This window comes from Triturus cristatus, chromosome 11 (genome assembly GCF_964204655.1).
Source record: "Triturus cristatus chromosome 11, aTriCri1.1, whole genome shotgun sequence".
Taxonomy (NCBI): Eukaryota; Metazoa; Chordata; class Amphibia; order Caudata; family Salamandridae; genus Triturus; species Triturus cristatus.
The window spans coordinates 1,000,587,374-1,000,614,875 of record NC_140594.1 but is presented as its reverse complement, the minus strand read 5'-3'; the positions used below and the strand labels follow the sequence as shown (position 1 = coordinate 1,000,614,875).

Below are 27,502 nucleotides of genomic sequence, written 5' to 3'. Positions count from 1 at the left end.
ATCACCTGCACAGATATGCTACAGCGCCCACTTTGCTACAGCGCCCAGAGCACCTCACTTTACAGCACTCAGCTCACAGTTTAGACGCACAGTTTCATCCCAGACTGTACCGGCACCTCACCTCAGCACCATCTCACAGTGGGCAAAACAGCACTTTCACACCAGTAGGGATAAATAATTCGCTTCACACTCCCTTTATAGCACACCCTACCCACCCTACAAACCTCACAGCGCTCCTACCCTCCTCTTTCCCACTTTTTTCTCCCTTTTTTCCCCTTACTCGCTTCAACGGAATCACAATATGGCGGCCAACACTTCCTAGTTGCAATCGCTCGCACCGCTCGCAGCCAATCACCAGCAAGCTCGTGCTCGTAACGCCTCAGCCAATCAGATGGCAGAATTCCCAAATATCGATATCTGTAAATTTTGATATTTCTCAAAAACTACTGAATGGATTTACACCAAATAAACAAAAGCATGCTTTCTAGACCAAGACCCTTCTCCCTTCCAAATCTGGGGTAATTCCTTTCACCCGTTCGACCTGTAGCCTTGTCTATAATTTCCTATGGAAATTAACATTGAAAAAACAAGTTTTGGGACCCCCCTTTTTTCTCTGCCCCCCCCTTCATGAATCACCCCCAAACTTTCAACATAGGAGCTGATCTCAACAAAGAATTCGTTTTGAAAATTTCACGAAGATTGATCAATCGGCGCCAAAGTTATTGCGAATAGAATGTTGCCATTTTCCTATAGTAACTAGGTCCTAACTATAACTACCTACTGGTGACCGCCAGTAGGTAATACATATATATATTCGATCATTAGTTCTGCTCTATTTCTCACAGATTTGTTTTATTGATTATAAGATTATAGCTCTTGTATAACTCTGTGGAGTACTGATTTATCAGATGAATGTGTCACTTTAGGGTTATCAAAAGTTTACTTTTTGTGAACCAGTATTCCAAGGGAACGACTATTCATATTACTATTATTACCCCAGGTTCTTTTTTTGGTGTATTTTGGGTTTACCCTTGTTGTCTCTACATTCAGGGACATGGTAAGGGTGACATGAGTACTAGTGCAAGCAAGAAAAATGACCACCCTCAGCCCTGGTTGGGGAGTAACGTGCAGTACTCATAAGTATTCAGTGGACCTCCCAGGAAACTGGACCCTGGTGCCACTGCACCTGCTGCACCACTAAGAGCTTTGTCTCCGGGTACATTGCGAGTACAGCCTTGTTGTGTGACTCAGAAGTTTCTTGTATAAGCTGAAAGACCTTTGGGAATACCTTGGCAACACTGCTACATGTTCAGAGGAAGATTTGTCTTTCTGGGGTAAAACGTGCTGAGCTATGCCAAACAGCAGATAAGATATATATTGCATACACATATTAGGGGTCTGCTAGCTGGAAAATGTGTACCTACCTAGCTCCATGATATCACTTGCCGTCAACCCACAATTGTTGAGATTCATACAATTGATGTTCGGCTTCTTCTCAAATTTTTCCATAAATTGTTTGACTTTCTCCCAACCTGATGATATTTCCAAAATAGAATTCTGGTTCTCTACAATAAAAACAGCAACATTCCCACTGATTATTTCTCATTGTAACTGTACATAAAATTAACTATTTTAGGCAAAGTGAATAGGTATTAATACCTGTAGCAGAAGCATCATCATTTGCATCTTTTTTGGGGACATCTGGTTGACCATCATTTTCCTCATTTTCTTTGTTTTCCTTCTTCTCCTCAGTTTTTGATTTATCTGCTTCTAGTCCTCGGAAGAACCTGCTAACGGAAGATGGTTTACGTTTGTCTGAACTTGAGGTCTTCCTTTGGATCTGGTTAAAAAGTAAGTCAAAAGGGGAGCGCTTCAAGATGCCTTCATCGCGTTTCTTCTCTGACCCTTCTTTGACTTCTGCATATAGGTGCAAAATCATATTGTTTACACAGCTCTGACTAATGCTTAGTAATCCATCAAATACATCTGCTTTTACTTTATGTAGTAACGTTGCACTGGATTCACAATACCAATGGTCAAAAAGTCATGAATTTACTCCTGTAGGAGTGCTCCTACATTTGGAGTAGATTTCTGACTTTTTTTTACATGCAAAAGGTATCTCAAAGACTTCTGGAAATCCACAATTGTTGCAGAATTCCATGAGTCTATCTAAAAATTTGTTCTGCCAATTTTTCACACAGCTGAAGATCATCATGAGTAAATCATGCTGAGTTGTGTATTAGCACAAATAACAGTTTTTTAATTTTCCCCAAATGCAACATTTTTACCCCCATGAAACACTGCTTCCCCAAAAACAATAAATCTGGAGGAGTTTCCCATCACAAAATGCTTTCCATGCATTTATACACTACCACTTACATGCACAAGCTTTGCGAATTGTGAAATGGACCATCATAGCCGAACTCCACTTCCTGGTTGTGTGTACTAACAGGAATGTATTTTCTAGATTTTTCCCAATGTGGCTGAGATAGCTTTATCAGAGAGGATGACCTTTGACGTACTTTTTTTTTTATATATAATCAAACCTCAACTGGTTTTAAACATAGACCAATAGGGATAGCAAACAGTACACAGTACAGGACAGTATTTGAGAGAGAGATGGAGTAAGAGCCATCTGTTGCTCCACCGCCTTTAACTTAGAGGGGCTGACTTCCTAATTCGCCGTCACCAATGGAGATGAATGTACGACTTCTCCAGCCTGTGAGTTGTCCTCTGATCATTTCTGAAAGAAAGCAGGTATTTTGCCCCGCTTTTAAGTATGGCTGAATGGGAGGCACAGTCCTCTGCGGGTTGGCTTTGGTCTTCTGACATAGTCTGGTGGTTAGAGTACGGCCTGCCCTCAATTTTTTGGCGGTCATCTTTTACCAAAGTTATGGGCTGCAAAACAAGATGTGTGGTCAAGAAAAGCCTTCTCTTCCATGAGGCGTCAGCCCTGAGGACCAATGCACTATGTCAGACCTAGACAAGGCCAATCAAGTAAGTCTGGAAGAGAAGAAAAGGCCCATTCATCCCTGAACCCTAAAGATGGCTGATGCAGAGACTCACTCACAATATCCTTTAGGCACTCTCCTGTGGATGGAGACCAGCACTCCACGACCTCAAACTCTCTCCACAGGGAAGACTTCTTATCAGGTGGTCAAGAACCCCACGAGTACCCTTGTAAGGGCCAAAAGCCAGCCCACAAGCCGCACCCAGTCCGCCAGCCGACCAGCCCAGTGGAACCCCACTTGCAACACCTACCCACGGCAGGGCGACCCGCAGCCGAGCCTGGCTAAGCACTATCACTGCCCACTCTCCCAGCTATTCCCTCTCACCCCCGCTGCAGGAACTCCACTCAGCTCCCACTGCCTACACGATGACAGTGGAACGTGCTCGTAACGACCCACAAGCAAGGGGAGCACTGTTTGTGGCTGCACCTACCTCCATGCCAGGAGAAGGAGGCGAGGGTGTCGCACCAGCTGTGGCACGCGCAACTGGGCTGCTTCCGTGGGCACAACTGGGCTCAGCGGGTTATGAAATTCCTGGACAAGTCCCTGCGACCCTGCATCCTGCTTGGGGTCATGGCAGTGACCTCTAAGGTATCCTGTGGTGCCCCCTCACAGCACCGATTGTGCAGGCCATGCAAAAACACCGAGCACTGCAGGAATGGAGGTCCGGGCTGAGCCCAAGAACCCAAGAACCCTGGAGAGCCGCAGCAGCAGGATAGTTTGACCGCAGCAGCTGCGGAGAATTGGGGCGTGAGACATCACCATGTCAACGTCCCTTTGTGATTTGTGAAATGGACCATCATACCCTAACCTCACTTCCTTGTTGTGTGTAATAACAAAAATGTACTTCCTAGATTTTCCCAATGTGGCTAAGATAGCTTTATCGGTGAGGATGACCTTTGACGTACTTTTTTTAATATATAATCAAACTTCAATTGGTTTTCTGCATAGACCAACAGAGATAGCAAACAGTACACAGTGCAGAACACTTCAGGGTTACAGTAATAGGTAATACATAAAGAAAAAATGCCATATCGGGTGCTTCACATGTTGTAGTACAACCACCACTTCCCCCGATCTTTCCATGTTTACAAGGGCAGCCCATGGCAGTATATAAGGGTTCCCTTTATCTTACTACATCAGTCCATTGCAGAGCATCATTCAGTCAGTGTTGGTGATTCAAGGGATTTCCAGTGTCGGGCTATGTCGCGCTTTGCAATCATTGTGCCTACGCCAACCAAGGTGCTTTCTCCGCAGGGACCTCCCAATCCCTCCAGGATGCACTTCAGTGTAATGTGGGTGGAGCAGTCTACAGGCCTCTCTAGGATTTTGGAAAGTGTGGTAAAGATCAGAGACCAGTATCAGGTGACAAACGGGCAGAGCAAAAACTAAAGGAAATGATGGACGGAGCGTTGAACATTGCAAGCACTCACCCCCAGTCAACTGATCTGGGTTTAATCCATCACCATTCTTTAGCCCACTCTGCCACCCCAGTTCAGACATGGCCATATGCAAATCAGTCTGACCCTGTGCCTCATGGGAACAGTCCAGCCCGAACTGCCAAGCCATGTCTTCCCTGGACCGGAAACAAGCTTCCTAGGACCGGTTTCTGGCATTTCAGCCGTCTTCAGCCAGGTTTGCTTGAATCCAGTGGCAAAGTGAGCAAGGGACTCACGTCTGAGCATACCCTGCCAACTTATGGCGAACAAAGCAAAAACTAAAGGAAATGATGGACGGAGTGTTGAACATTGCAAGCACTCACCCCCAGTCAACTGATCTGGGTTTAATCCATCACCATTCTTTAGCCCACTCTGCCACCCCAGTTCAGACATGGCCATATGCAAATCAGTCTGACCCTGTGCCTCATGGGAACAGTCCAGCCCGAACTGCCAAGCCATGTCTTCCCTGGACCGGAAACAAGCTTCCTAGGACCGGTTTCTGGCATTTCAGCCGTCTTCAGCCAGGTTTGCTTGAATCCAGTGGCAAAGTGAGCAAGGGACTCACGTCTGAGCATACCCTGCCAACTTATGGCGAACAAAGCAAAAACTAAAGGAAATGATGGACGGAGTGTTGAACATTGCAAGCACTCACCCCCAGTCAACTGATCTGGGTTTAATCCATCACCATTCTTTAGCCCACTCTGCCACCCCAGTTCAGACATGGCCATATGCAAATCAGTCTGACCCTGTGCCTCATGGGAACAGTCCAGCCCGAACTGCCAAGCCATGTCTTCCCTGGACCGGAAACAAGCTTCCTAGGACCGGTTTCTGGCATTTCAGCCGTCTTCAGCCAGGTTTGCTTGAATCCAGTGGCAAAGTGAGCAAGGGACTCACGTCTGAGCATACCCTGCCAACTTATGGCGAACAAAGCAAAAACTAAAGGAAATGATGGATGGAGTGTTGAACATTGCAAGCACTCACCCCCAGTCAACTGATCTGGGTTTAATCCATCACCATTCTTTAGCCCACTCTGCCACCCCAGTTCAGACATGGCCATATGCAAATCAGTCTGACCCTGTGCCTCATGGGAACAGTCCAGCCCGAACTGCCAAGCCATGTCTTCCCTGGACCGGAAACAAGCTTCCTAGGGCAGAACCATACCATATGGAAAAAGTTGCTATCATTACTTATGCACCTAGCGCACTGTGGGATAAAGGTTACGCTTGTCCTCTATAGTCACTGAGGGGTGAGGTATGAGACATGTAGATGTTTTAGTTGAACTAGTCATAAGCGTTTGACATCATTTTACGGTCTGTGTTTTTTGACAGTACAGATGTCAAGCAAACCTACTGTTAACAATATACATAGAGTGGGCAATGGGTACGCTCTGTGTAACCACTGGCTTTCTTTGACCAGCTTCTTTTAGCCATCATCTTGGACTTTGTCAGTCATGTCTTGGCTCAACCCAGCGGAGCATTCATCTCTCAACTACTGATATTGGTTGTATGGATGTACCCTTCTGCCTCCACTCTGGTGCTTGCAGCGGCGGCTGGTATTTAACGGCGGTAGGGGCGGGTTGCGGGGAAGGAGTGGGGGAGAGAATTAAGAAAAAATATATAAACACTTAATTGTCTGCCGCCGCTGTATCCTCTTCCTCTTCGCCCACTTCCAGGGCAGGAAGCACCGGGCTCCCATCTCCCAACCTCCCGATAGCCAATCGAATTGGTGCAATGCAGCGTTGTGATTGGTCTGAGAGCTGTGGATCGGCACTCAGCCAGAGAATGGGAGGTTGTGCATGTTCTCATGCAGTGTGTAATGCAGCCTGCATGGAGAACATGCAAAGGGCGCATGATGGTTTGAACGGCCCGAGACGGCCGGCCAAAACGCCCTGCGCACTTGGAGTGGGAAAACCACTCCTTCCCTGCCCTGCTCTGTGAGCAGAGTAGACCTGCCCCTACCCAGCTGTGCAAGGGGAAAAATAAAATGATAATATCAATGAGTTATTATCACTTTATTTTTTCTTCTTTGACCTGCTCAGTGGGGCGACGCTCCTCCGCCTTAGCAGTGGAGCCGCCACTGAATGCTTGCATTGAACTGCATCGAACTTTACAACTATAACTCTCTCTGTCCACACCTGCTGACTTCCTCTTCAATGCCTCACTCTAATGTACTAACACTGAATCTGTTAGCACATTCAACCCAGAGCTGTTAGATTTGCCAATGTTTGTTTCTTATTATTTATTTATTTATTTAACGATTTGTAAAGCGCCTGGTGACCCGGAGGCATCCCCGCGCTGTGAAAAACTAGTAGTGATCAGGAGGGGAGAGGAGGTACTATTTGGGGAAGAGGAAGGTTTTCAGTTCTTTGCGGAACCGAAGGTGGCAGGGTTCCAGACGCAGTCGGCGTGGAAGTAAGTTCCATCCGGAGGACGCCTTAACTGCGAAGCGTCGACCACCAGTGCGCACTTTCCTGAATCTCGGAACGTTGGCCAGACGCTCATTGTAAGAGCGCAAGAGTCTGGGAGCCTTATAGGGAGTGACCATGTCTCTCAGGGTCGAAGGGCCTTGGCCGTTGAGGAGTTTGTGGGTGGTACACATGGCCTTAAATTCAATCCTCTGACGAATCGGAAGCCAGTGTAGGGCCTTGAGTGCTGGTCTGGCAGAGGCTCTGATGGGAAGATTCATTAGGAGCCGGGCGGCTGCATTTTGAACGTGCTGGAGTTTTGCCAGAGTGGATTCTGGGGCTCCTAGATAGACGGCGTTGCTATAGTCGAGGCGAGCAAGGATCAGGCCTTGGACAAGAAGTTTCCTTGATAGGGGAGGGAGTAGCGGGAGGATCTTTCGGATAGAGCGCATGAGTCCGAAGCAAGTGCCTGCTGTTTTGGCTGCCTGGGTCTTCATGGATAGATCAGGTTCAAGCCAGACTCCCAAGGTCTTAATTTCCTTCTTCGGCGTGGGCGCCTCGCCAAAAACATCAGGCCAGACCGATGAAGGAATAGTAGCCCATTTCTTGCCCATGAGCATGACCTCCGTTTTGGATCCATTGAGCTTGAGTGATGAATCGCACATCCAATGGTGGATTTCCTGGAGGCAGTTCAACAGATTGTCTGGGCGGTGGTCAAGATGTGAGAGAGAGACGACCAATTGCGTGTCGTCCGCATAGCTCACTATCTTGATACCGAATGGGGCTACTACATCCTCCAGGGGGGCCATGTAGACGTTAAACAGAGTGGGGCTTAGCGAAGACCCTTGGGGGACTCCGCTAGAGAGAGGGAATGATGCTGAGCGGGAGTTGCCGTCCCAGACCTGGAACGAGCGGCCCAATAAGAAGGATACTATCCAGGCAAGCGCGGTGCCCCCAAGACCTGCCCTGGCCAACCGATGGAGCAAGACACGGTGGTTCACCGTATCAAAGGCTGCACTAAGGTCCAGGAGGATCACTGCCACTGACCCTCCTGAATCCAAGATGCACCTTGCCTCCTCGATGACTGTGAGGAGGGCGGTGTCCGTGCCGTGGCCAGGGCGAAACCCTGTTTGGGATTGACGCAGGAGGTTGTTGGATTCGAGAAACAGGGACAGTTGGGCATTGACCAGTTTTTCGGCAATTTTGCTAATGCCCGGGAGGAGCGAGATCGGCCTGTAATTTGCCAGATCGGAGGGGTCCAGTTGAGGTTTTTTAAGGAGGGCTTTGACTACTGCACCCTTCCAGCTCGGAGGGACAGAGCCTTGGGACAGCGAGATATTGATCAGCTCCGTGATAGGGGCTACGATGGCCGGGGCAACTGTTTTCAAGAATCTCATGGGGGCAGGATCGAGGGGAGATCCGCTTTTCATCTTGGCCAAAGTTTTTCCCACTTCGTCCAGGGATACAGCCCTAAACGCAGTTAGCTGTGGGTGAGAGATGATTTCAGTGTGGGTAATAGACACATCGGTGTAGCTATGGGTTGGCTGACTGGGGGGTGGGAGCGAGGCCAAGATGCGGGAGATTTTGGAATCGAAGTAGGTTGCCAGTTCATCGCTTCTGCCCAGAGGGGAGCTGTTGGAGGGGGGAGGTGTTGGTATTTTCAGAAGCTCTTTGGCGATAAGGTACGACTCTCTCGCCGAATTAGTGGCATTTTTTATTCTAGCATCGTAATATGAGGCTTTAGTGAGTTTCAAGGTGGATTTGTAAGTTCTCACTGACTTACGGTAGGCGTCTTTACTGGAGTGGAGCCAGTCCTTTCTCCACAGTCGCTCCTCTTTTTTGCATTCTTTGCGGAGGATTCTAAGCTCCTGGCTGAACCAGGGAGCTGATCCTGTCTTTCCGTTTTTGTCCTCACGAGTTTTAATAGGGAGGATCGAATCCAGGGAAGTGGAAATCCACTCTCTGAAATTTCTGTCCGCTGTGACAGGGTCCTCTGACGGAGTAAGGGTCATCGAGTTGAGGGTTCTGGCCCAGTCCTCTGTAGAGAGCCTAGACCAGGCCCTGTCCCGGATAAGGGTAGCAGGCTTGTGGGGCTTCCTAAATACTCCTGGTAGGAAGAGAGGGACCAAGAAATGGTCTGTCCAAGGGAGGGGAAGAGACAGTTTGGATTGGAGGGTGTGGACATTGGTGAAGACTGGGTCTAACAGGTGACCTTTGGTGTGAGTGGCTCCAGAGTTAGTCAATTGGAGGCCGTAGGCTGCCAGGTTTAGAGTCAGATCGGCGGCCCCTATGTCTAGGGGGTCGTCGAAATGAATATTCAGGTCTCCAAGTATAGTAAAATTGGAGGTAGAGTAGGCTAGGGAAGATATTGATTCTAAGAGAGCACTAGCAAAGGGGCCAAAATGGCCAGGGGAGCGATATACTAGGAGGCCAGACAGCGAGCTTGTCGGTGCCAGCTGGAGGGTAAAATGGCAGCTTTCTGAATCTAAGATATGGGCATCATTAATTCTGCAGGAAAAGTGGTCCCGATGGAGGATAGCTAATCCGCCTCCTCTGCCGGAGGGACGTGGTTGGGACTGAATAAGGAAGCCTGGGGGTAAGGCTATGACTACGTCCGAGTCCGAGTGAGCAGTGAGCCACGTTTCTGTGAGAAACAGAGCATCAAGGTCGTGGTCTACAAGAAGGTGATTGATGAGTAGAGCATGCTTGGGGAGCGACCTACAATTCAGTACGGCTAGTTTGAGGTCAGGGTGTGGGGTGGGAGAATCGGTGAGTTGAAGCCGGACAGGATGACAGAGTATGCAGCTAGTGAAGGGTCCGTCACCTTCATGCACATACGTGCACAGAGTATTGTTGGTGGGTCTAAGACTCAAGAGGGCTCGGCGGGAGTAACTAATTTTTTTGTAAGCGGGATCCGGCATGACTTCTGGCCCTGGGCCCGGTCGGGCGCGGACGGGCTTGCCTTGGGCGCGCCTTTGGCGCGCCAGCGGCGCGCCCGCTGCGCGGCCGCCGTAGCATGCGATTATATGCCTCCCCACAGCCGTTTAAGCCCCGGAAGTGCTTAGCCCTGACCTTCACCGCCCTCCGCGCAACGGTACTAGCTACCGAGTCGGACCGGGGCGAGAAGGAAGGAGGAAGGGCCAAAGCACACAGATCTCTCACAGGTGAACTCCCTCACAGAGGCTATGAGTTTAAGAATGCTTAAGAATGCTTAAAAAGGCTTTAAAGCTGAAAGATGCTTAAAAACAAAACATAGCAGTTTACACGGTATAAGAGCGGTAACAAGTTTAAAGGCAGTAACAAGTTTAAAAGATAAAAGGTTCAGCGTATTTACTCTCCGAACAGCAGCGCCAACCAAGAGCTTCAGGGTACTGCCACTGCCCTGATCACCGCTGCGCGGCCGCCGTAGCATGCGATTATATGCCTCCCCACAGCCGTTTAAGCCCCGGAAGTGCTTAGCCCTGACCTTCACCGCCCTCCGCGCAACGGTACTAGCTACCGAGTCGGACCGGGGCGAGAAGGAAGGAGGAAGGGCCAAAGCACACAGATCTCTCATAGGTGAACTCCCTCACAGAGGCTATGAGTTTAAGAATGCTTAAGAATGCTTAAAAATGCTTTAAAGCTGAAAGATGCTTAAAAACAAAACATAGCAGTTTACACGGTATAAGAGCGGTAACAAGTTTAAAAGCAGTAACAAGTTTAAAAAGATAAAAGGTTCAGCGTATTTACTCTCCGAACAGCAGCGCCAACCAAGAGCTTCAGGGTACTGCCACTGCCCTGATCACCGCATCACCGCATGCCTATTTTCACGCGTATTCCTGTCCTGTGGATTTCTTGAATTAAATTCCCCTATTTTGCATGTATGTCTGTGAATTCCCATAGCACAAGCCTAGCTAGAAATCAATGGAGAGATTTATAGGTTGGTTGTGTCGTGGGTGGGCCAGAGGGGTTTTGTGACCAATATAATGGGCAGCCCCATCATTTTGTAGGTGCACGCAAGTGTGATGAAGTATGTACGCATGTATCACTGTGCATGTGCAACCCATAAAAGGGAGTGGGCTCAATTTCGAAGATGGATCTGTAAATAAAAAAAATTAACTGGAATAGCACAGAAGCACTTTTTGTAAGATAGAAGGGCTGGGCCAGCCCACGTTTGTTTTTAAGTGAACTACAAAAATAAAAGAAATGGTAGGGGTTCAGAGAAACTGGTAGGGTGAAATAAGGGGGGAGTGTGTAGGAGGAATAAAAAACAAATAAAGCTTGGTGGAGCAGGTAAAGTAAAATGTTGTATACCTTCTCTATTTGCATGACAAAATACTAATTACGGAACTATTCTAAATATTAACCTGTTTTAACTGTTTGGAGTTTTTTTTAATTAATTAATATATGCACCTTAATAAACACAAATTACACGTGGGACTAAAATGCTAATTGCATGGCTAATAATTCTAATGATTAACTGTGGTACGCATATTAACTGTAGGATGTGTTGTAATAGAAATTGCATGATTTATGTTGCTTTTGTAATGGTTTGTGCTCCTGGTATTGCGGATTGGTGAGTATTATTGCTTTAAATGTTGCTATAAGCTAGGAAAATACTAATATATATTGGGATTAGTGTGGGTTTAAACATTAGAATCTTCATTTCCGTATACTAATTATTTTTATGTTTGTTTTGCTTGAGTTGGCATTCGGGCCTACTAAGCCGCGATATTCAAAATGGAGTTCGGAAGTGGCCACCGTCGTGTGAGGGCGATGTCTACTGCGCAGACTCGGATGGCTCTGAAGATCTCCAGGCGACCTCTAAATCGAACTACGTGTTCCTTGTCAGGGATAGGAACGTGGAGGATTGCCAGGACTCAGCTAGTGTGAATGACAGAAAAGACAATGGTGACCTCTATCCAGAGGTCTACATGTTGTTACTTCGGAACTTTTCGCATGAGAATTGTACAAACTAAAAGATGACATGTTCGATTCCCTGAGAACCAAGAAAACCTGGGAACGGAGTTCAATATTTCAAATTTTAGGGGCTTAGCCAATCAGGACTCTTCTACTCATAGAAAATGTTGCATATTATCCTTGAATTTACTATATAAGGGGAGCTTTAGTAGAGGGTGGGAGAAGTGCGTTCCAAATTTCCGTTGGTGACTGCTGGTGAGGAGGGTCGATTTGCTAGCACGATTGCCTGGTCCTTTGGATACCTTTGGGACTGTGTTGTGCCGAGCGAAAGAACTTTTCCCGGACTTATTGGAGTCTTAGCCTGCATTTGATTGGACGATTTCACCGGAAGGGATTTGATTTATGCAGGGCTGACAGGTTTCGGGAAATGGTCACTGGTATCGAAAAGTTAGATAAATATAATTGTTATGCAAATCTGTGCCAAAATATTCATTGAAAACTCTGATTTGATTAGATGCAGACTATGTCAACGAAAGTGAATTAATTAGATAAACTAAACATTGATTAACAGAAAATGAGTTTGTGATTCTTTTAATAAGATATTGATTAAAGGTTCCGAAGCTTTAAATGTGGTTTAGCTGGTTCTATATCACCATCAACCAGTCCAACTAATTGGTCCATCGACCAAGTGGTGGAGTGCCTTGATGCTAAAGTTAGGATTCTATAGGTACTGATGTATTTCATTTCATTTCATAAGGCTTTATTCGAACATAAAACAAGTTCATAAAAGCACACATTAAACAACATAAATATGGCATATACACTAAATTGAATACAGAGACAGAAAAATTGATCAGCAACAAAATAGTTAAAAAAGCATACTTTTCCTGGCATTAATAGATTTAAGTAGGAAAGTAGCAGTATAAAAACACACATCCGGATAATGCAAGTTAAAAAGTAAACTCATACAGTCTTTTAACGATCTAACCCCATACTTAACAAACATGGGTTTTAAGTAAGCTATTCGGATGAATTTATACAATTGACAGAGTAGAAGAAAGTGCATGGTACTTTGTGGGGTGCAGTTATCGCAGGCACATGGGCCGTCTGGATGTTTGTTCAAAGAGGGGAAGACAACAAGGTTGTGGACTACTCCCATTCTAAGTCTAGTTAACACAAACCGATGTGCCTTCCAGGTTACTTGAGACAAATAGGATTGAAAACCCATAACTTTGTTTAGATCATGGTAAAAAACATAGGATGAAAGATTAGAACTGCTATAATGTCTCTTAATGGCAATCTGATTTAAATTACATTGTTTAAGATGGGATTTGGATACCACATCTACCCCATGGTGATCCAAAATAATGTCGATGTTAAGAATCTCTCGGAAATTATCAATAACATACTTCAACCACGGGATCCTTGTGTAATAATCCAAGGCAAGACAATCAGAAATAATGGCTCTACACAAAGACGTCTCGTCTTTGATCCATATTGAACGCCATAAAAGCAGTGGTCTTAGAGAAATCAAGTCGGAGAGGTAATGCATACCCAATTCATTATGCACTGAGGCATTAGACACAGAGCTTGGTAGGCACAAAAGTTTCTTCAAAAATATATTCTCCTCAACCTGGAGAGATCCTGCCGGGGCATAGCCCCATATACCAGCTCCGTATAGGGCAATAGAAACACACCGTGATTGAAAAATTTTAAGCATGTCCTTTACCCGTCTGTCTCCTAATTTGCTTGCCATGGTAAAAATTCCATAAGCGCTCCTGGCCATTTTAGACCGTACATTCTTATGTTCGTTAACCCAGGAATTATTATTTGAAAAAGTAACCCCCAAATAAGAAAAATTATCAACTGCCTGAACCTTTTGGCCCTCTATAAAGAAGGCAGGCTGTTTCTTTCCTGGTCTACGCCCATATTCCATAGTAAAAGTTTTAGTTTTATTTAAAACTAACTTTCTGCCTTTAATAAACTGCATAAAACCATCCAATAGCTTTTGAAGACCATATGGTGTGCGAGAAATTAAAACCGCATCATCCGCATAAAGTAATACTGGGATATATTCATTATTAATTTTGGGGGCGTCCACTGCCAGGGATTTAAGGAAAGAATCAATCTCATTAATAAAAAGTATAAAAAGCAGTGGGGCTAGGACACAACCCTGACGTATTCCACGACCAATCTTAAACATGGGTGTACATTCACCTTGCGGCCCATATCGGACACAAGCTCTCAGTTTGGTGTATAGACGTGCTAAAAAGAAAATAATACCCTCTGGGGCCCCCATTTCCAACAACTTTGCCCAGAGAATACCATGATCCACCAAATCAAATGCACTGCTTAAATCCACAAAGCAGAGATAAATAGTGCCCGTCTTGGCCAAGGTATATTTGCCGATGAGCAGTTCTAAATTCAAACACTGCTCAATCGTACCACGACCCTTCCTGAAACCAAACTGGCTCTCGGCCAAAATACCGTGTTCTTCCACCCATTCCTCCAGTCTTACCAAGAGTACTCGGCTCATAATTTTTACCGAGGAATCTAGCAGGGAGATTGGTCGATAGTTTTTGGCTTCCCCTCGATTACCCTTCTTAAAAATTAGGACTAAAATAGATTCTTCCCAAGTTGGGGGCACTTCACTATTAACTGCTGCATTAAAAATATTAGTAAGCAGAGGCCCCCATATTTCCGGGACCAATTTGTACACATCAATTGGTACCCCATCTGGGCCTTGTGCTTTACCCCCTTTGCTATCCCGTATACTGACTAAAACCTCTTGTACTGATGTATATAATGTAAAGAATTGTTCTCCTATAGGTAATAAGGTACCTGTTACATTCTGATAAATTGTGTACTGTTATTTTAAATGTGTGCGTAGCCATGTTTGTGCATGCGCTATGTCATTACTTGTATATGGTTCCATGTTCTGGAAGGGGGCTGGGGAGAGTATTCTAGCTGTTTGGCAGTTGTATGTGGAGCTGCCTGCCATGAAGATGTTATCGTGCTGTTGACAATAAATCTAACTTTGTTTGACTTGCAAGTGTCAGAACTTAACATTGGCGACGAGTTAAAGCTCCTTCAGGACAGCACGGGAGAAGGAGTGTTTAGAGGACCCAAAGAAGACGAATAAGAAGAAAAATGAAATTTAAAAGGAAAAAAAAAAGAAGAACGGTGAGCAAGGAAGTAGCGTGTGCTTACTGTACGTTGTCCTGTGTTCCGGGGGTGAAGATTGAAGAAGAGGAGCGTTTTGTGGTAATTAAAACTAGCGCGAGGAAGACCAAGCGGCAGGATTCGGATGTGCGCGCTGTGACAGAGCGAGGAAGACGAAGCGGCAGGATTATGATGCGCACGCTGTGACGGCCTACGTGAGCGTGGTGAGTCACGCGGGTGCCATAGCAACGGGAACAATCAAGCAGAACTACGCATTAGCGTGGAGTCACATGTTCGACGAGAAGAGTGAACAGTGACTATGGCAACGTGTAAACAAATTGACGGCGAGTTAAGCAGGATGCTGCGCGTGGTGTAAAATATAAAAAAAAAAAGAGGAAAAATAATAGACTCAGCGTTTCATGAAGGAAATACAAAGAGTGAAAAGGATGTGCATGGTTCTGGGTCAATAGAGCAGCGCAAAGAGAAGAGTGAGTGGAGTACAACACAAAGGAAGTGTGTAAACAGCTATAGTGGTGTAAAATAAACAGGGGGGAAGTAAATAAACAAATATTTAAAAAAAAAAAAAAAAAAAATGCAATTTGATCCTCCAGCAAAATTTCTACAAAACAAAGGAGACCCACCTTTACCGTGGATCAGATGGAAAGAGGAATTTTTGACTTACATGAAAGCCATTGATGGGGAAAGAATGGGCGCAGAAAGGAAGAAAAGTATACTTTTACATTGCTTAGGCTCGGAGGGACAAGACATGTTCAGGGCTTTACCACAGATTACACCTCAGGAAGGGCACGAGAACATAAATGTATATACAGAAGCGTTATTAAGGATGGAAAAGAGATTTAAACCTACCACAAGTATTGCTCTCAACAGGTTTAAATTTTATACGAGAGCACAAAAAGAAGAAGAGTCCTTCGACGATTTTCTGACAGGTTTAAGATCCCTATGCATGAAATGTAATTTTGGAACTATGGCAGATGAGATGATTAGAGATCAAATAATAGTACATGTAAAGAATAAGAAAATTCAGGAAAGTTTGTGGGTAATGGGTGACCCGAAACTTTCTGAGACTATAGCTACAGCCAAAGCTTTGGAACAGTCTGAGAAATGGATGAAAACTGTAAGACAATGCGAAGCAAAAAAAGAGAGCGTGGAAGAAGTGTGTGCAGTAAAAAACAAAGATGAACATAAGCAGGAGAATGTTCAACAGAAAGTTGTGGCGAACAGATCTTATGGAAATAGTGGGAACAGACCAGGAGATAATTTTGGAGGTCAACATGTATGTTATAAGTGTGGTAGCAGATCGCACATGGCTAATTTTTATGGATGTCCTGCAAGAAACAGAGAATGCAGGAAGTGTGGAAGAACGGGACATTTCAGCAACGTGTGTAGAGACTACAGGAAACCTGTTTCATTTCCACGCGGGTCAATATCTACTGTGTCAGAAAAAAGAGATGTCCAGGGTGTAATGAGTCAGGAAGAAAACTGTGAATATGAAAGAGGTTTTGTAGTATCAATCATTAACGGAGGCGAAGTTTTAATTGATTCTCCCAAATGTACAGTAATAATCCTTGGAGAAGAATTACATCTCATGGCCGACTCTGGCTCACCTTGGACAATCATAACAAAAAAATATTGGTTAGAGAAGTTGAGTACAGTGTGCAAAGGGAAAGTGTTACATAGTAGTGACATTATTGCAGAAAGTTTTGATGGAACTAGGATTGACATGGAAGGTTACTTTAATGTTACTATAACCTTCAAAAACAGATGTGTCGACATCAAGTTGTACATTGCAGTAAAAGGAGTGAATGTGTTGGGTTGGCGCGACCAATGGAAGTTAGGTGTAATACTAAACCCACGGGCAAAAGAAGCTGTCACTTTAGATGAAAATTGGTCAACTGGGAGAATAGCGGTGATAGAGAGTGAAGATAAAATCACAAGGTTAATGGAAAAATATAAAAGTGTGTTCAGTGATAAGTTAGGTAGACTTAGGAACTTTGAACACAAAATTATTTTGAAGGAGAATGCTCGACCTGTGAAACAGAAACTCAGAGGTGTTCCCATAAATGTAAGGGAGGAATTAAGGAATGTGTTGAAAGATCTTACCAGTGAAGGGGTGATTGAGGAGATTGAGTCATCGGAATGGGTTTCACCCATTGTTTTAGTACGGAAGACGGATAAAAATTTGAGAGTATGCATTGATTTGAGAGCTTTGAATGAAAACATAGTTGTAGATTGTCATCCTCTACCCAACATTAATGAAGTTGTATCTATGTTAGAAGGGGCAAATGTTTTCTCGACATTGGATTTAAGATCGGCTTATCACCAGATCTGTTTATCTGACGATTCTAAGAATTATACAGCCTTTATTACACCTCAAGGTTTGTTTAGGTACACTAGAATGCCGTTTGGTTTGGCTTCAGCTGCCTCTGTGTTCCAAAGAGTTATGTTCCATATTTTTAGAGACATTGATCAATTTGTAAAATGTTTTCAGGATGATATCCTTATATTTTCAAAGAATGAGAATGAACATGAGAAGCATTTAATTGAAGTGTTTGAACGTTTAGGTAAACATGGTCTTACCTTGAAGGGACATAAATGCAAACTGTTTAAGAAGTCAGTAGAATACCTAGGGCACACCTTATCAGGTGATGGGGTTGTTCCTAAAAAAACAAATGTAGAAGCAATTTTGAATGCCCCTGCTCCGGTTAACAAAGAGCAATTACTCAGCTTTGCAGGCATGTGCGAATACTACAGCAAGTTTGTAGAAAATTTTGCATGTAAAATGGAACCTCTTAGACAATTGTTAAGGAAGAATGCAAATTATGATTGGTCAAATAGTCAGGAGAAGGCTTTTAAGGATATCAAGGAAGAGATTGTTAATGCGCCAACGTTGAAACCCTTTTGTTTAAAGAAAGAATGTATTATTACTGTCGACGCCAGTTTGTATGGTATTGGGGGAGTTCTTTCTCAAAAGAGTGGTAAGGAGGAATGGAATGTAGCATTTGCTTCGAGGACTTTGAATGAGTCAGAAAGGAAATATGCGGTTATTGAAAGAGAGCTTCTTGCTTGTGTGTGGGCTGTAGAGCATTACAAGCTTTATGTGTGGGGCAGCAAATTTACATTGAGGACTGACCATAAACCTTTGGTCAACATTTTGTCTCCTGGTGGTGGGTGGAATTCTACTGCCAGAATAGCTAGATTGTCATCGAGGCTTCAGGAATATAATTTTCAGACTGAGTATGTCCCGGGCAAGAAAAATGTTACTGCCGATTGTTTGTCAAGGTTACCATGTGCGGACAATTTAGTGTGTGTTGTTAAGGAATCTGATTTTGTTCTTTGTGTCAGTGATATTATGCCTTCACAGTTTGTTGAAATTACTGAGTCTGTGTGGAATGAAGCGGTCAGCAATGATCAGGATTTGCTTAAAGTAAAAAAATTTGTTGTGGAAGGTTGGCCGAGGAAACAGCAGATTTGTTCTGAATTATTGCCATACTTTAAAGTGTCTGAAGAATTGGAATTGGAAGGGGAGATCTTATTCAAGAGTAATAAATGTATACCTCCTAGAGGTGTACAGGATTTGATTCTGAAAATTGCCCATAAGACACATCCAGGGATATCATCCATGAAACGGCTTGTGAGGAATTTTTTTTGGTGGCCTGGCATGGACAGGTTGATCGATCGTATGGTTAGGGAATGTGAATTTTGTGTATCCAGTGATAGAATGTTGAGTGTGCATATTCCTCCATTGAGGATGGTGGAATGGCCTAGAGAACCGTGGAAGAAATTAGCTTTTGACATTTCGGGCCCGTTTAATATCTTGCCGGAAGCGTTCAGATTCGCTTTGGTATTAGTGGATTACCATTCTAAATGGCCCGAAGTGAAGTTTGTTCCTAAGGTTACGACCAGTACTGTTATAAATTTTCTAAGAGAAATTTTTGCACGTGAAGGTTGTCCTTCTTGTATTGTCACTGACAATGGGGTGCAATTAATTTCGTCAGAAATGAAGTCTTTTGTAAATGAGTGTGGCATCAAACATGTTTTTACATCTGTTTATGGGCCACATGAAAATGGGCAGGTTGAGCGTTTCAACCGAGTGTTGAAGAATTTTGTTTCTGAAGCTGTCAAATGTGGGGGAAATTGGTTGCATTTGGTAAGAGAAAAACTCTGGATGTATCGTATCACACCTCATGCTACTACGGAGGTCAGTCCTTTCAAGTTGTTGAAAGGAAGGGAGCCTGCTTCAAAAATTTGCCCTTGGTGGTTCAGGAGTAAATGCAAACAAGATGTTTTGGAAAAAAAATGTATTGATAGTACTGCTGTCAAAGTTGATAGTAAGCAAAACAGAATTCAATCATGGTTTAATAGGAAGTGGAAGACCAGGATTCATAACTTCAAGGTTGGTGATTGGGTCAGAATTTTGCAGCCAGGTTTTATTAGCAAAGGCTCAAGCAAGTTTGGTTCTGCCATGCAAATTGAAAGAGTGTTTAGAAATTCTGTAGTTACTCAGGATGGCAAACTGTGGAATGTTAGAAGGGTTGCGAAGTGTTTCCAGCCCATGCATGCTAAGCATCCTTCTGTTTCAAATGGAGGCTTAAGCTGGTCTAATACAAAAAATGTGTCATCATCTAATGATACAAGCAGGAGTGTTTCATTTCCGTCCAATTCTAGGAAGTCTTCCCGTCTTAGGCAATTTCCTAAAAAATTGGATGATTATGTATAACACTGTTGTTTGTTTTGTTTTATTTGTTTTCTTTCTGTTCAAGGGGGATGTGTTACATTCTGATAAATTGTGTACTGTTATTTTAAATGTGTGCGTAGCCATGTTTGTGCATGCGCTATGTCATTACTTGTATATGGTTCCATGTTCTGGAAGGGGGCTGGGGAGAGTATTCTAGCTGTTTGGCAGTTGTATGTGGAGCTGCCTGCCATGAAGATGTTATCGTGCTGTTGACAATAAATCTAACTTTGTTTGACTTGCAAGTGTCAGAACTTAACAGTACCCCCACATGTCCAACGCTTCTTTCCTCCTGTGTGCAGATTCGGAGTGAGACGTATGAGTGTTGTTGGTGTTATGGGCCCCACCAATGAATGCGTGTTTGAATGAGTGGATGAGGGGTCTGTGACGCAGTGAGGATATGTAAATTTGCCATTTCCGCTGGAGCAAGCTCAAAGGCAGCACAACATGAGAGAGAGCAGAAGGGTGTAGCGGTCTAGTTGTGGTCACGTCACGTTGACGTGACGTAGGCGGCCATGTTGGCGCCGGGGTGTGCGCGCGGCATTAGCGCGCTAAGCAGCCACAGGGAGAGAGTGCCGGCCGGCGCTCCTCGGTACGATTCTAGACTAACAATAAATAAACATAGCGGTGTCCATACAACGTGCTTCGAGTGATTATTGGAAAACATTACAGTGGCGACGAGGTCGGGACGGAGACCGGACCGACGCGGGTACATAGGAGGAGGCAAAACTCCACGTGGCCCCACGAGGCGAAGGAAGACACGCAAGTAGGTCACAAGGAAAAAACGGAACACCACACAGGCCTGCCTGGAGCGGTGGAGCCACGGGGGGAACGTCGGACGATCCGAGTCACGGAGCAACCGAGGAGCGTGGCAGTGCCACAGCACAGCACACGAGCTGCATATAAGCCACAGGGACGAAGCAAGCCGCTAACGGCCAAGAGCACACGCGCCACCTTCACACATTCCACGCACTGGGAGCGCTGCGCTGGCTACCAAGGAGGAGGAAGTGGGGTCTAGTAATAAGAGCCCCCAGAGAATCGAGCACACAGGGAACAACGACAACACCCCAGGCAGCCCCCCGAGCAAAGCCACCGACGGAACGAGCGCCAAGGAAGTGAAGATGAGTACCCCGGCAGGGTACGCGATTGCACCCGTGCAATTCCTAACGAAACCCGGAGACCCACTGATGAAATGGGAGGACTGGAAGGAATATATAGACAACTTCATAGGGGTCCTGGAGGACGAAAATGAAGAGAAGTTCACTCCTCAGAGAAAGAAACGCATCTTGCTACTAAATCTGGGCCCAGAAGGACTGAGAATATACAAGAGTCTGGTACCAACGAAGAGAGAGGACACGGACGACGATGTGTATGCGCAGGCGGTGGAAGACCTAGATGAGCGATACCGCCCCACCATCTGTGTTTCAGTGGATAGATATAACTTTCAGCAAAGGAAACAAAAGGTGGGGGAATCCATCGAAGAGTATGTAGCAGCGCTGAGGAAGCTAGCAGCCCCGTGTAAGTACGCACTGTGGGAAGATGAATTCATAAAAGACCAGGTGATCATGCATACCACTAGTGCAAACGTGCAAGACAAGCTGTGGGCGAGCGGGGACACCACACTCAAGGAAGTAATGGTCATAGTGAAGAGGGCAGAACTCTCGAGGAGGTGCGCCGAGGCCACCAAAAAGGAGGCGGTCACTCCAACCATGGTGAACAGGATACAGGAGGAAGATCACCGCAAGGACCAGAAAAACAAACTACCCACGGCCAAAGGGATTAGCAGATGGCAAGGGAAACAAGCGGACAGCGTGAACAAGAGAACGTGCTACAGGTGTGGAAGTTGGTCCCACGAAGCCCACGACAGACGCTGCCCGGCGTTCCGAGCCAAATGCCTGCACTGCGGCATCATGGGGCACTACGAGAAGGTGTGTCGGAAGAAACAACAGAAAGGAGTGGTGAAATACGTTGACCACAGCACAGAAGACCTGGAGGAAGCCCCAGAGGAAGAAGTGGTCACCGTCTTATGTATATACGATCAAGTATTGAGCGTAGACGACAAGAGATCAACCAAACCAGTCCTAGAGATGTCCATGGGCGGCATCACCATTTCAGTAGTGGCAGACACCGGATCCCCATTTACCATTATACAGAGAGCGGTGTGGGAAGGACAGTTCCAAACCAAGTTAGGCCCTGAGCTGGAGAAACTAGACATACGACCAGTTACCTACAATGGGGATCGCATTCCCATGCTAGGCTTCCGACGTCTACTGTTCGAGTTCAGAGGCCGATCCGCGTGGTGCAAACTGTATGTGGCCGAGAAAGGACCCTCCGTCCTAGGATGGTTAGACCAGGGCGACCTAGGCATAAAACTCGACCCAGGAGGGAAGGAACAAATCCTGCTCACAGAACAGGAGGAATGGCCGGACATGAACAGATGGAAGAAGAACTACCCAAAAGTGTTTGGGGGCACTGTAGGGAAAATGGAGAAATTTCAGCATAAAATAGTGCTTAAGGATGGAGCCACACCAGTGGCACACAAAGTGAGGAATGTGCCCATTGCAGTAAGGGAAGCCGTCCAGACAGAACTCCAAGACCTGGAGAAGAAGGGCATTATAGAACCCATTACCTGCGCCGAATGGCTGGCGCCCTTGGTGGTCGTGATGAAGCCCAACGGGAAGGTCAGGCTCTGCGTGGACCTGAGAGAACTCAATAAAAACATAGTGGTGGAGAAGTTTCCCCTTCCCAAGATAGAGGAGATGTTAGCAAAAACCAGAGGAGTTCAGTGGTACTCCACCATTGACCTTACATCCGCTTACCACCAGGTAGCCCTACACCCGGACAGCAAAAGCCTGACATCGTTCATCACCCCGTTTGGGTGTTACAGATTCTGTCGCATGCCGTTCGGGCTAGCCTCAGCGGCAGCCGTCTTTCAGAAGATGATGCACCAATTGTTCAGAGACTGCGAGGATGTACAGTACTTCCAGGACGATATTTTAGTGATGGGGAGAGATAGAAGAGATCATGACCGAAAACTAGACAAAGTACTACAGACACTGGAAGCCAAAGGTCTCACGGCAGAGTGGTCGAAATGTCGGTTGGGACTGCAATCGGTAACATATTTAGGCCATGAAATTGGGCGACAGGGGATCACACCCAAGACGGAGAACGTGAAAGCGATCGCTGACGCACCACCTCCCAAGAACAAGGAGGAAGTCAGATCGTTCCTGGGGATGGCGGAGTACTATAGTAAATTCGTGGTACACTTCGCATCCAAAACCTACAACATGAGGAGGCTGACCAGGGAGAGCACGGTGTTCCAGTGGACACCAGAAGCCCAAGCGGAATTTGAAGTCATCAAAAAGGGAATCCTGGAAGCCATACCGCTCAAGGGGTACGACCCACAAGGCGCCACCATACTCATCACTGACGCCAGTGACAAGGGATTAGGCGCTGTACTCATGCAAGACCGAGGAAGAGGGGACACGGAGACAATCAGCTTCGCCTCCAGAGCATTGACGGAAACAGAAGGCAAGTACAGTGTCATCGAGAAGGAGATGTTAGCGGTAGTGTGGGCCATGACGAGGTTCCGGCAGTTCTTATGGGGTACCCGGTTTCGGCTCAAGACTGACCACAAACCCTTAGTGAAAGTATTAACATCGGGCGGGCACGCCAGCGCCACACCCCGGATATCGAAGATGTCCTTAAAACTGTTGGAATTCAGATATGATGTGGAGTACATCCCTGGAAACAAGAACCGAGTGGCGGACTACTTGAGTCGAGCGGCGGCCATGGAGCCGGGAGAAGAGGACCCAGCGGACAGAGGAGAGATGGTAGCCCTCGTAGAGGACCAAGAGAAGATAATCAGCATACAAGAGTGGACTGAAGCCTATGAAGAAGATTCTGACCTGGTGGAAGCAAAAGCGCTCATCACACAAGGGTGGCCTGACAAGAAAAAGGTGAAACCCAACCTCAAACCATTTTACGAAGTGAAGGAAGAACTGACCGTAGGAGACAAGGGCATATTCATCTACCGGGGAGACAGAGTAATCCCCCCCACGAAGCTCATCAACAAGCTGCTGGACTTATTACACGAAGGCCACCTTGGCATAGGAAAACTCAAGGCCAGATCGAAACAGAACTACTGGTGGCCAGGTATGGACGTAAGAGCAGAGAGACATGTCAGAGAGTGTCCCCAATGTCAAGGGGCCGACAAAACATTGAGACCACTACGTCCAGCCCTTGGGAAATTCGACACTCCCTCAAACCCGTGGGAAGAGTTGTCAATAGACATTCTAGGACCGGTGCTGGACGACCAGGGCATACAGAAATACGTGTGTGTCCTCATCGACCGTTATTCCAAATGGCCAGAAATAAAGGTGAGCGAATCCATGGACACGGAGAACATCCTGGAGTTTCTATCGGAAACATTCACCCGAGAAGGAATTCCCAAGTCCATCTTAAGCGACAATGGACCACAGTTCACGTCGGAAAGATGGAAACAATTCATGGGTAGAAATGGCATCTCTGTAAAGCACACGGCCATATACCATCCGGCAGGCAACGGTCTGGTGGAACGATTTAACAGAGTGGTGATGGGGGCTATACAAGCGGCCATCACCTGTAATAAAGGCTGGAAGAAAGCGTTGGAGAACATGGTATGGGCCTATAGAATAACGCCCACAAGCACGGGGTACAGCCCGTTTCAAATATTGAGAGGTCGTGAACCCTTCACGCACGACAACAGAATCTGGAAGGAGAAGGTGGTGACCAGCGAATGGTCCCCGGCGGTAGTAAGAGCAAATCTGGAGAGAGCACAAGCCACCTACACCAACAACTACAACAAGAGGAGGAATGTGAAGGACACTCATTTAGAGAGAGGAGAATGGGTGAGAGTAAAGCTGGCGACCCTACAAAGGAAGGGAGACAGCAAGTACAGCAAGCCGATGCAGGTTAAGGAAGTCTATGATCGAGCGGCCCTGCTCAGTGATGGGAACGTGTGGTCGCAGGACCGCATGGCCCGGTGCAACAAGATATTGAGATGGGAACAGTGGGATCCGGAAGGTGAAGACAGGGAAGACCTGGATGAAGAGAACAAGAGGGGCGGAAGTGAACAAATGGGAGAAGCAGGTGCAGGAGAGGAGCAAGAAGGCGTGTTAAGGGGTGAGACCCCAGTGGTAGAGATGGACAGGCCAAGTGGCAATATGAACAGCGGAGGAGCGATGAGCGGAGGAACAGAAATCGAGGAAACGCAGAGCCAAGGGGCTCGAGGGAACATTGGTAAGGTGACCAGGAGTGGAAGGCAAGTTGTAAGGCCTTCCAGGTTCCGAGACTTTGAACTAACCTGCGAACTGTAAGTGACTTTATTTCGGTTTGGTAAAAGGGGGAGATATGTAGCGGTCTAGTTGTGGTCACGTCACGTTGACGTGACGTAGGCGGCCATGTTGGCGCCGGGGTGTGCGCGCGGCATTAGCGCGCTAAGCAGCCACAGGGAGAGAGTGCCGGCCGGCGCTCCTCGGTACGATTCTAGACTAACAATAAATAAACATAGCGGTGTCCATACAACGTGCTTCGAGTGATTATTGGAAAACATTACAAAGGGCACTGGGGAGAAACAAGGAGCGCAGGGGGCAGGTATTTGGCCGTGGGTGTGAAGCACACGAATATACAGTAGGTAACTAAACATAAGCAGCGGCAGAATACAAGTCAGCCGATCAGAATGATGGCAAAGACGTGGTGCTCCAGAGGGCAGACAAACTCAAGATGGGACAAAGAAAGCCATTGATTAAGAAGCAATCAAAAAAGAGTGTCAATATAGTGAACCAATGGAAAGCAATGGGCGGGCTGTAAACTCATTTTAATGAAGTTCTTGGTACGCCCACAATATGTCTTTCGCATCGCTTTATGGTATGCGAGTCATAAATATACCTCGTTCCTTACATATTATGGTGGTATACGCCGTTTAAGGCGGTTATTTTGTTTAATTTTATATTAGAATAGATCAGGCGTGCTAAAGCTTTACCCCATCTCTCTATAGCCTCTGGCCCGATTATAGACGGCTTGGAGCTGCGCCCCCAGCCGGACGTTCTTTCCGGATGCACACTGTGTCCACAGAGCTGCTTCACCTGCAGACATCCGGGTCTCCGCTTCGCTTCAGACGCAATGTAAACATGGCTCCTGGGGCAGCCGAGCCCTCCTGCCTGCTGGAGAGGAGCGCGTGCTTGTGTTTTAATGCCTGACTGTGACAGGTGCCTCTCTCTGTCTGTCTTTAGCTCGAATGCCCTTCTGCTTTGTATTCATTGACATTACACTTGCTTCTTGCATTCAAAACAAATAACGCATTGAAAAGGGAGCATAAATTCATATGTATGTCCTGCCTTGTGGCTTCATAATATCATAAGAATTTTTAGCATCGCTATATGTCAAAAAATCTCATAATGTTCTTTTATGCCCTGTCAATAATTATGCCACCTCTTATTTTTATGCAAACAATTGTTGGCTTTTGTTTATTCCGATTTCATTGAATGAAGTTACAGTAAATTAATTCTTGAATTAGCAATCTTTACACGCCCAGATCTGTAACATAATTGGGTTTATCACAGCAGTAAGTAACTCCTGCACATTCACGATGTAAAAAGGTGCACACGTCTTCGCATTTCAGACAAGCACAATTCGTTGTGAAGAAAACAAACATTTTTACACCGGCTTACCTCTTTTATCCATAACTTTGATCATTGGCAGGGGCGTGCAAGTTCTTTTTTCTAAACTCCGATGGCAATTCTGCAACACATATGCAATAAATGTATGCGCGTAATGTGTCGCACTTGACAAGAAAGACACGATTCTCCGTGTTGTTCAGTGTTTACCCGGCTGCCGGGTAAAGAACCGCCGCCGTGAGTGCACGCGATGGCATTGTGAAGACGAGTTGCTTCTCAGAGTTAGGAGGACTCTGAAACCGGGAAAAATACAGTGATACTAATCTCCAAAATCCTGAAGTAAAAACCCAGAAGCAAAATATATTCCACCCAGGAAGTCTCGGTAGGCGCGGGCGGGGTGTGGACTTTGTCTCTGAGCTGCTTCACGGTTCACGGCTGCAAAGCCTTGAGTCATGCACGGATCACATTTCAAGTTAGATTCTTCAAAAGATGTTTGCCATGGTACCATATTTCCTGTCCAGCGAGCAACAAGCAGCATTCAAGCACTGCAAGAAATGTGGAATGCTAACCGGCCTTCGTACCTGTGGCGTAACACCAGAAAATAAGCCCTGCTCTCTACTCCTGCAAAATGTGGCCAGGGCACTAACTTTGCGCACGTTTCCTGAGCATGAGTGACATAGACCCTCATGCAAGGTAGAAAAGTGGGCCCACCTGCCCCGCGTAATGCGTAATACAACACAGCATCACCTGTGAGGCAGTGGGCCCAACATACGTCCGTGCCCTGGTGCCACTGCACCTGCTGCACAGTTGAATCAATGCCCAGGTGCCCACACCTGACTCATACGCAAAGTTCCTGGGCCGTGCTGAATCTGTGAGAGCTTACGTTGCCTCACTTGATGATATAGAAAGAGATTTGGAGAATTCTGTAAATCAGAGTTTTCATCAGAGAACTCTGAAGACTCTTTAACTACCCTAATGCTTTCATGTAGTGGCAGGTTACTCTGTCCGCCATCATATTGGTTTGGGGGTAGAGAGTTCAGCCTCAAAGAAATCTTTGAAAAATGGTTTAAAAACAATAGTTCGAATTCAGCCAAAATGTTCCTAAAACGGGTCAAAATTTCATAGGTTTTACGCGCACTTCAAGTATTCTAGTTACACAATTTGGCAGGCGGTAACTTAAA

At 46.0% G+C, this 27,502-nt stretch overlaps 1 protein-coding gene across 2 annotated transcripts in view; it reads right to left on the bottom strand.

The window, feature by feature from the left end:
* Positions 1-26,735, bottom strand: part of LRRC31 (leucine rich repeat containing 31) — a 100,447-nt gene extending 73,712 nt beyond the window's left edge. Inside the window, exons 1-4 of one of the 2 annotated variants that reach the window (XM_085635142.1) lie at positions 26,376-26,718; positions 17,511-17,590; positions 1,660-1,917; positions 1,425-1,565 (exon numbers count right to left, since the gene is read on the bottom strand). In XM_085635142.1, the coding sequence (XP_085491268.1) occupies positions 1,425-1,565; positions 1,660-1,917; positions 17,511-17,523 (412 nt within the window). In that variant the 5' untranslated portion in view covers positions 17,524-17,590; positions 26,376-26,718. Of the gene's footprint in view, positions 1-1,424; positions 1,566-1,659; positions 1,918-17,510; positions 17,591-26,375 lie in introns of both variants that reach the window. The other variant, XM_085635141.1, reaches the window with a different exon arrangement.
* Between the last annotated feature and the right edge of the window lie 767 nt (positions 26,736-27,502).